Source organism: Chlamydotis macqueenii, chromosome 27 (genome assembly GCF_036417535.1).
Source record: "Chlamydotis macqueenii isolate bChlMac1 chromosome 27, bChlMac1.mat, whole genome shotgun sequence".
Classification (NCBI taxonomy): domain Eukaryota; kingdom Metazoa; phylum Chordata; class Aves; order Otidiformes; family Otididae; genus Chlamydotis; species Chlamydotis macqueenii.
Genome location: NC_141582.1, coordinates 2,335,170 through 2,344,435, shown reverse-complemented (window position 1 = coordinate 2,344,435; position 9,266 = coordinate 2,335,170). Strand labels below are relative to the sequence as shown.

The 9,266-nt window shown below is 68.2% G+C and overlaps 2 protein-coding genes across 2 annotated transcripts; one reads left to right on the top strand and one right to left on the bottom strand.

Moving 5' to 3' along the window:
• Positions 1-686: 686 nt before the first annotated feature.
• PHYHIP (phytanoyl-CoA 2-hydroxylase interacting protein) lies at positions 687-3,683 on the bottom strand. The gene is made up of 4 exons (XM_086767849.1): positions 3,484-3,683; positions 2,527-2,701; positions 2,227-2,344; positions 687-2,086 (listed from the first exon to the last, which is right to left on the bottom strand). Exons 1-4 carry the CDS (start codon positions 3,646-3,648, stop codon positions 1,552-1,554), a joined length of 993 nt encoding a protein of 330 aa, XP_086623975.1. The 5' UTR covers positions 3,649-3,683; the 3' UTR covers positions 687-1,551.
• Positions 3,684-5,929: 2,246 nt separating this feature from the next.
• Positions 5,930-9,251, top strand: POLR3D (RNA polymerase III subunit D). Its single transcript, XM_086767793.1, has 9 exons — positions 5,930-5,977; positions 6,557-6,734; positions 6,996-7,039; positions 7,208-7,359; positions 7,461-7,588; positions 7,663-7,834; positions 7,921-8,174; positions 8,265-8,417; positions 8,722-9,251. Exons 2-9 carry the CDS (start codon positions 6,570-6,572, stop codon positions 8,842-8,844), a joined length of 1,191 nt encoding a protein of 396 aa, XP_086623919.1. The 5' UTR covers positions 5,930-5,977; positions 6,557-6,569; the 3' UTR covers positions 8,845-9,251.
• The last annotated feature ends 15 nt before the right edge of the window (positions 9,252-9,266 follow it).

Here is a 9,266-nt window from a genome sequence, read left to right as displayed (position 1 = left end):
GGGGGGCGGCCCCAGCCTCTTTCCTTCCACCCCAGCCTCCCCCCGAGGAAGACTGGCATCCGAAAACGGGGAGAGGAGAGCACCCCACGCCCTGTGCCGGTTCGGGGCAGCTCTGCAGGTAGGTGCTCGCCCCGCACCTTCGTTTTTCTGCGGCGTAGTGCAAGTGGTCTCGCTCGGCGCGGGGCGGATGGGTGCCACGTGCTCCAGCCACCGCGTCCCCCCGCCGCAAACCGGCGGCAGATGGCTGGTGGGCTGCGGCACGGGGCCCCCCACCCCCGCCCGCCTCGCGCCCTCCCGCGTGCCTCGGCGCCGCGACGCTGCCGCGCTCGGGAAGGCGGCTTGGCGTCCCCTCCTTTGTCCCGCGTTGGACGCCGGGGCCGTGGCGATGGGTCCTCGACCCGTCGGCAGCGGGATGCTGGGGAGGTGGAAGGGCTGGGATGCCCTGGAGTGGGTTGTGCCCAGACGGGACGGTGATGGGCGCCTGGGGTTTTTCATCCAGAAGGGTTTGCGGCCTCGGTGATGGGCAAAGGGACCCCGAACCCAGGGGCTGGCGAGGGCAGGAGGGGGCCCGTGGCTGTGCCGCAGCACCCCTCCGTGCCACCCTCTTCCCCGCTCCAGCCCCGTCCCACCCCTCCCCGGGCCAGACCTGGTCCCGACGGGGGACAGAGGCGCGTGACGCGGCGGGGTGGCGAGCGCACACAGTTTATTGACACACCGCCAGCACAGCACGGGGACGGGAACGGGGACGGGGACGGTTGTTCTCTTCTACCGTTACAGCGTGCATCGGATACACAGAGATGGGGGCCGGCACGCAAGCGCCATGCTGCCGACGGCTCATGCGGGGGGCAACGGATTTTGGGAGGGGGGATGGGGTGGTTGGGGGGTTCGGCTCCGGTCCCCTGCCCCGTCTCCTCCGGTTGCCTCCTGGGCCGCGGGGCCGGGGGTGCCGGGTAGAGCGGAGAGCGAACACAGCACAGCGCTGCACGACACGCGGAGGGGGGACGCTGCCACGTCCGTCCCCCCCACACCACTGCGGACACGCGCACCACGACTGCGGCCCCGAAGTCGGGGGATCCCTCCCCGATCCCCTCTCCAGTCCAAAACCGGGGCGGGGGGGTGCTTCCAGCCTCTCCGCCAAAACCCCCTCTCCGGGGTGGCCGGGGAGCCCCAGCCCCAGGTTGGCAGGGCCGGGGGTCCCCAGGAACTGCGCTGCCAGCAGAGGGGGACGAACTCCAGAGCAGGGGGACGGTGGTGGGCACCAGAGGGGAAGGGGTCCCGGCGTGGCTGCGCGGCAGGGGGGGGCAGAGCGCGGGGCTCACGCCAGCGAGAATGATGCTGGTCAGCCAGTCCAGGAGATGAAGGCTTCCTCCCTCAAGGCACCGAGCGGCGCGGGCTCTGCCTCGGTGCTGGGCGAGCATCCCGCCGGCTCCTTCGCCCAGCGCGCAGGGGCACAAGCAACGCCGCTATTTACACCGGCACCCATCCGGCTCCTCCACCCAGCAGCGTCCGTGGGCGCCCTTCTCCCTCCCCGGCCCTGCCCGCCTCCCACCCTTAACGCCCCACGCTGATGTTGCAGGTCTTGCAGCTGGGGTCCTTTTTGGCATTGGCGGTGGAGAGGCTCATCAGCTGGTGCCCGCTGATTTCCCCCAGCACGCCGAGGCTGAGGTCCACCGGCTCGGTGTATATGACCTCCAGGATGCTGTCCTGGGCGTGGCGGTACACCAGCTCGCCCTCCTCCACGCAGCACGTCAGGAACTTGTTGGAGGAAATGTCCAGTTGGGGTAGACGCTCCCGGCAGAAGAGATCCCCCGAGGAACCCTTGGGTGCCAGGACCAGGACGACGTAGTGGTAGGCGGTGTACATGCAGTAGAAGTCCGCGAAGTAGAGGTTGGTGTTGGGGTTGAAGAGACGTTGAGCCGGGATCTGGAACCGGTAACGACCGTAGGGCGAGTCCTGGGGGGGCTGCCCGGTGTTGAATTCGGTGTTGCAGCTGAAGAAGATGCCGTGCAGCATCCCGCTGGTGGGCGAGCCGTGGCTGCCGCTGTTGTCCTTCAGCGACGGCTTCATCACGTTCCCGCAGTGCATCCTGCGCGCGCAGAGGGGACGCGGGGCGAGGAGGAGGAGGATGGACACGCAACACAGACATACAGACACAGGCAGGGTCAGGGGACGCGGACCCGGCGAGGACCGGGCGGCCCTGGGACAGGGAACTGGGAACGGGGGTACCTGACGTGCTGGAAATACTCCTTGTGCTGGTTGCGGTAGAAGACGGAGAAGCGCAGCATGCGGCCGGCGATCAGCTCGGCTTTCTCCTGCAGCTGGGCCAGATGCTCCTTGGCGTAGTCTGGGGACGGGGACGGGGACATCAGGGCGTCTCCATCCCCTCCACCCCGGCAGCCCATCCCGCTGCCCGCACCTCCTGCCTCCCACTCATCAGCTGCCGCTCCAACCGGCCCGGTTTGGGCAAGCTGGCGGCATCGCCCCCGTCCTCCCGGTTCGGCCGCCCCCGCCCGCCGCGGCGCTCACCCCCGGTACAAAACTCCACCGTCTCGCTCCAGCCGGACACCAGGTACTCGCCGTCGCTCTGCTTCACCGCCGTCTGCACCGCCACGCTGTACTCGGTGCGGGGGCTCAGGAACCAGTGACCCCGCACCGTCATGGGGAGCGGCACCGCTTTGGCCACCAGTTTGGTGGGGACGTCCTGCAGCGAGGGGTGAGGGTCAGGCAGGGTGGCATCCCACCCCCCCCTCCCTGCATCCCTGCATCCCAAGGGATGCTGATGGGTACCGCACGCTCCGAAATAGCCGCTCCAGTGCCGACACCCCCAAAGCAGCACGCTGCCCTGTCTCCCACTGCCCCCCCCCAATTTGTCCCCGGCCCCGCTCCCTCCTCCCCTGCTGCCCACGCTGGCCCCAAACACCTCCCAGTAAAACCTGTGCTGGGACAGGGATAAGGGTCCCCCCCTACGGGGGTCTCAGGGACCCCCGGCTCCCAGCAGCATCCCGCGATGTCAAGAGGCCACCAAGCAGCACCGCAGTGCAGAGCCGTTTCTGTGGCAACGGCGGATGCTGAAGCCGGGAGACACAGGGGAAAAAAAAAAAAAATCATCCCACCCCCCCCTCCCCGCCTCAACCACCCCCCTTATTATTGGGGAGGAGGAAAAAAAAAAAATGTTAAACATTAAATAGCATCACCCTGGCAACCGCGCTGCTAAAAACGTCCTGAATTAGTGACTCGCATCCAGGGGGAGGGGGAACGCGAGCGGTTTGCTGCTCCGCTCCCCCGCGGGGGCTCGGGGGGGTTGGTCGCACCCTGATCCCCATCCCGGTTCCCATCCCGGTCCCCCCTGCCGTGTCCCGCAGGGGAATTTGCTCCCAAATGAGCGTGGGAGTGGGCTATAACCCTGGTTTCCCCCCCTAAACCCCCTCTCCTCTCCCCGAGCGGGGGGGTCCCGCATCCCCCCCCACCCCAACCCCGGCTCACCCGATGCTTGAACTTGTTGGAGTTCTTGTTCTCCTTCTTGTTGAGGTCGATGAAGTAGTGGGTGACCCTCTCCAGGTCCCCCTTCTCCATGGCCCAGGAGATGCGGAAGGAATCGCAGGTGATGTTGTTGATCTCGATATTTTTGGGGGTGGAAAGCAGCTCCATGGCCGGAGGGGCTGTGGGCTCCTGAGGGCAGAGCACACGGTGGGTTGGTTTTTTTTTGGGGGGGGGGGGGGTATTTTTGGGTTTTTTTTTTTTTGGTTTGTTGGGTTTTTTTTTTTTTTGCGGAGCGTGGCGAGGGTGCCGGCTGCCCACGGAGGCAGCTGCCAAGCGGACCCCACGGCAGAGCAGATGGCACCGGGGTGGAAAAGCGGCCGGCGGCCAGGAATAGGCAACGACGGGCAGGAGCAGGCAGCGGGATGCCGGGAACATGCCCGTTCGGGGAGAAAAAAAAAAAAAAAAAAGAAAAAAAAAAAAGGGTTGCGCGGGGGCCCCGGCCGCTCCCCAGGGATGCCGCGGGGCCACCGGCTCGCTGCCAGCGGGTGTTTCGGGGTTTGCTCAACACCGGGTGGGGAAAGAAAAACAAGGGGAGCGGAGGGAGTGCTGGGAGAGGGGAGGGTTGCACGCGGGCGGCTGGCACCGGAAAAGCTGGATCCGCCTTTGCCCTGGCCCGTGCCTCAGTTTCCCCACGGCCGGGGCTGCGATTGCCCCCCCCCCCCCCCCGAAGCCCCCCCAAAGCCGCTCGGCGGGGCGGGTGCGTGGGCGGCTTCGCGCCCCCGAGGTGCGCGGGCGCAGGCGGACGCCGTCGGTGCGGGAGCCAAGGGACGCGTCGAGGAGGTGCCCCCCCACCCCGCACCCCGGTGCGGGACCCCAGGGCTTGCGCAAGCCCTGGGGGGAGCAGCGGTGCCGCGGCGGGCGCGCGTCTGAGCCGTGGCGTCGCGGGGCTGCCCACGCGCCCACGCGCAGGGGCGCACGCCCACCACGGCTCGCACACGCGTGCCCACGGCCGCCCACACCCAAAATCACCCGCGCCCCCTCCTCCTCCTCCTCCATCACCGCACGGCACCGCCGCTGTCAAACGCCGCTCGGCACCCGTGGGCGCATCCATCCACCCCGCGCGTGGGCCGCCCGCGGTCACGCGTGCCCCGCTCTCCGGGTGCGCAAGAGCCCTGCGGCGAGCTGCGCCACGCACCCCCCCCCATCACCCCCCCAGCCTCTCCCCGTCCCCAATCCGAGTGTCACCCCAAGCGCTTGTCCCCCTCGGGCAGAGCAGAAGGTCACCGCGGCGGGGACGTCGTGGCCAGCCCGCTGCCGCTTTCCCGTGCACGGCGACGGCGCGGGGAGCTCGGTAGCCGAATCTTGACGCTCCGTGCCCCCCCAAGAGACCCCCCCTTGGCTGGGTTGAACCGGTGTCCCTCGCCCGAAGGTTGACGCTTACCGGTAGCGCGATGCCGGTGTGGCCCTTACCTGGCCGTGCCGGGGGGGGGGGCTGCCGGGATGCGGTGGGATGTCGGTGGGGTGGTGGGGTGAGGCAAGGGGAGGCGAAGGGGGGCAAGCGGCCCCGGGGTGGGGGGGGGGGGGCGAGGGGAGCGGGAAGGGTAGAAGATGCCGGTGAGAAGACGGCGGCGATGCCCGGCGCTGCCTGCGGCTGCTGCGACTGGGATCCTCCCAGCCGGCTCGGAAATAGCAAACACCCTCCAGAGGAGGGAGGGAAAAAAAAAAAAAAGAGAGAGAGAGAGAGAGAAGGAGGGAAAAAAAAAAAAATCAGGGAAAAAAATATATATCGGAGAAGGAGGGGGGAGGAAAAAAAAATATTCTTGCTCTGCCAATCGGGTGGCGGGCTGCGTACGGCGTCAGGGGACGGAGGCAGCGCGGCGGTGGGTGCCGTTCGTGGGTGGGCTGCTCCTGCCTGAACCCCCCTCCCCCCAAAATGCAGGGAGGGGGGATGCTGGCGCCCACGCGGGACCCCCGTGGGAAGCGGTGCAAAGCTCATGGGTGAGGGGAGGGTGCTGTTTTGCTGCTGGTGATGCGGGGGACACCTTTGTTTGAGGGGGTTTTTAGGGTGGGGGGCGAGCAGCCCCAAAAAAATTCCTTGCCACACAGACCCCTGAGTGCGTGGGATGCCCGCGCGTGTTCTTCCCGTGGGTTCGGCTGGGTTCCCCCACGGGCTGCAGGGACACTGAGGGGGGGGGTGGCTGCAGCCCAGGCATCCGGAGGGATTCAAATACAGGGCTGCGAGACCCCCTCTCCTTCCCCAATGCCCCCCCAGCACTGCCCACTGTGCCCAGTCCCGAGAACCGGGCACTGCCCGCTACAAAGATGGCGCCGCCACCTTCGACATGGGGCTGGGCAGTGCCAAACACAAAGATGGCGGCTCGCTGGCGGCACCGGCGCGCCCTCTATAAAGATGGCGGCAGCGGCGTCCTTCCGGGAAGAGCGGGTCGCACGGTACGCATGCGCAGTGGGGACGCGAGCCGGCGGTGGCCCGGGCAGGGTAAGTGGGCGGCGTGGCGTGGGGGACACGGGGGGTGCGGATTGGGGTGGGGGGGGCGTGAGAGTGGGTTTGGGGGGGTTGTGCCTGGGGGGCTGAGTGAGTGGGGAGCGAGTGGGCCCTGTTTGGGAGTGCATGGGGGGGGGGTGAGCACCCTGGGGAGGGGGTGTGAGGGGTCTGGGGGGGGTACACGCGTGGGTCCGTTTTGGGGGTGCACGGAGGGGTGAGGCCCCGGGGGTGGGCGGTGCGAGTGGGTCCGGTTTGGGGGTGTGTGGGAGGCTGAGCCCCACGGGGAGGGGGGTGCGAGTGGGCCCGTTTTGGGGGTGTTTTAGGGGGTGGGCACACTGGGGAGGGGGTGTGAGTGGGTCCTGGGGTGGGCGATATGAGTGGGCCCATTTTGGGGGGGTGTGGGAGGGTGAGCACTCTGGGAAAGAGGGGTGCAAGTGGGTCCTGGGGGTGGGTGAGCACCCTAGGGTGGGGTACAGAGTGGGCCCTGTTTGGGGGTGCATGGAGGGGGCTGAGCCCCCCGTGCAGGGCACAGGGCTGGGTCCCCCTGACCGTCCCCCCCCAACTTTTCGGCAGGGCCAGGCCGAGGATGGCGGAGGGGGGCTCCGGTGACACCGGCTCGCCAGGCAGCCTGCGGCCGGGGCTCCCCGGGGCACGGGGGCTGCTCGGGAGGCGGCCGGCCGCGCCCCCCCTCACCCCGGGGCGCCTGCCCTCCATCCGCTCCCGAGACCTCACCCTGGGAGGCGTGAAAAAGGTGAGTGCGCTGGGGAGGGCTCCCCAAAACTGACTCTTTCAGGGTGACCCTGCCCCGCTGCTTGGGGTACGAGTGCTTGGGTCCCCCACAGCGCAGGTGGGCTGTGAGGGGGGGGGCCCAGGAGCGGCAGCCCAGGGGGTTTAGGGGTCCGTGCGGGACGTGGCCAGGTCCCCAGCCGCCTCCTCCAGCCCCGCGGCCGGTTTGGTTTCTGTTGCTTATCTCCGCTCGTGCAGCGACTTGTCCCTCTGCTCTCGTTTGCAGAAAACCTTCACCCCCAACATAATCAGCAGGAAGATCAAGGAAGAGTAAGTGGCCTCGTAAGCGTTTTCCGCGGGGCGCGGAGGCGGTTTTGCCGGCGGGTACCTGTGCAGCGGGGTCTCGGTGGGCAAAGCGTGCCCTGAGAGGGGAACCCGCTGCCCAGGGGGTGGCAGGGGACGGGGGTGGGGGTGACCGGCCGCCTCCCCGCTCCCCAGGCCCAGGGAGGATGTCTCCATCAAGAAGGAGAAGAAGGAACGGGACAGGGACCGGCAGCGCGATGGGCACGGCCGAGGCCGGGGCCGGCCCGAGGTTATCCAGTCCCACTCCATCTTCGAGCAGGGCCCCGCCGAAATGATGAAGAAAAAAGGTAACGAGAGCTGCCCCCCTTCACTGGGGTGGTGGGGGGGGGGTCTCGGGGTCGTCCCACCCACCTCGGGGCTCACCCCGGGGCTGGTCCCTTCTCCCCAGCGGGCTCCTGGGACAAGACGGTGGACATGTCGGACTTCGGCCCTTCCCACATCATCAACATCAAGAAGGAGAAGAGGGAGACGGACGAGGAGACGAAGCAGATCCTGCGGATGCTGCAGAAGGACGATGTGAGTGGGGCCGCGAGGGGTGGATTTGGTGCCACTGGGCCGGCGCTGAGCGTCCCCCTCTCCCGTCCCCGCAGTTCCTCGACGATCCGGGGCTGAAGAACGACATCCGTAACAAGCCGGTGCAGCTGCCGCTGGCCCACTCGGGCTGGCTCTTCAAGGAGGAGGCGACGGAGCAGGAGGACACCCAGCCCTGGCTGCCCGGCCCCAAGGAGGAGAAGATGGAGCTGGACCCGCCGGCGGTGAAAGGTGCGCTGGGGTGTGGGGGGATCCCAGCGGGCAGGGGCTGGGGGGGCTTCCCCACCCCAGTGCCTACCCGCCGCCTCTCATGCCAGTGAAAGAAGAGCCGTGCGATGAAGACCCCCCGCCCAAGCCGGCGCAAACCAAGGGACCCCCCGGTTTCCCCCGGGATGTCTCGGTGGCTGAGCTGCTGCAGCGGCTGAGCCTGTCGTCCGAGGAGGAGCTGCTCTTCCTGCAGCTGCCCGACACGCTGCCCGGCCAGCCGCCCACCCAGGACACCAAACCCATCAAGACGGAGCTGCAAAACGAGGAGGGGCAAGTGGTCGTGGTGAAGCAGGAGAAGAGCCAGGTAAGGGGGCTCGGTGGGGTGGGGTTGGGGACGGTGTGGTGATGTGTGTGTGTGTGTCCCCCCCCCCGATTCCGCGATGTCCCTCGGCAGGAGGCGAGGCAGGCGGAGAACACCTGCACCCTGGCCGACCTCCCCGAGGGGCAGGTGGGGAAACTGCTCATCCGAAAGTCGGGGAAGGTGCAGCTGGTGCTGGGCAAGGTGACCCTGGACGTGACCATGGGGACCCCTTGCTCCTTTCTGCAGGTACTGGGGCTGCGGGGGAGTGTGGACAGTGCTGGGGACCTGATTTGTGGGGCTGCACCCCAAAATAGCCCCTTGGGGGGCCAGGGACCGTCAGGGTCGTGCTGGCCCTTGGGTGACGGGGCTGGCGGCCCATCCCTGTGGCAGTCGGGGGAAGGACCCTGCTCTTGTCCCCAGGGTGTGGGTAGCAGAGGGGGGACACCTCCAGGCTCGCCCCCCACAGCGGGCAGGGACCTTCTTCCCACCGCGGTTTAGGGGTTTTCCGTGGGAGTGGGCTGCTCACGGGCGTTTCACCCCTCTGGAAAAGGAGCTGGTGTCCGTCGGCATCGGGGACAACCGGACGGGCGAGATGATCGTCCTGGGCCACGTGAAGCACAAGCTGGTCTGTTCCCCAGACTTCGAGGCTCTGCTGGAGCACCGGCACCGGTAGCAGCGGGGGAGCCCAGCCCCGCACCCACAAACCGTGGGGGGGGGTCCCCATGCGGCTCGGGGACCCTGCAGCGCCCCGGCTCCGCGCTCAGGCCCTCCAGCCTCGTCTCTGGGACGCAGAGAGGTGCCTTCTGCAGGCATGGGTGCAGGGCCGGCTCCCGCCTCCTTCCCGGCCCCACAGCGGAGCAGCGCCAGGGCTGGGGGCTCCAGCCTTGTCCCCCAGACCCACAGCCTGCCCTGTGCAAAGCAGGCGGGGGCTGCGTCTGCCTGCGTCTCACGGATTTCTGGGTGTGTGGGGCCGTGGTGTGTCCCCCCCCCCCGGCTCTCCAGCAGCCGTGCACGCTCCGGGGAGAGCAGGACACGCGCCTGTGGGGAGAAACGTGGAATAAAAACCTCTTCTCCCCCCGCGCCTGGGGCTGCTCC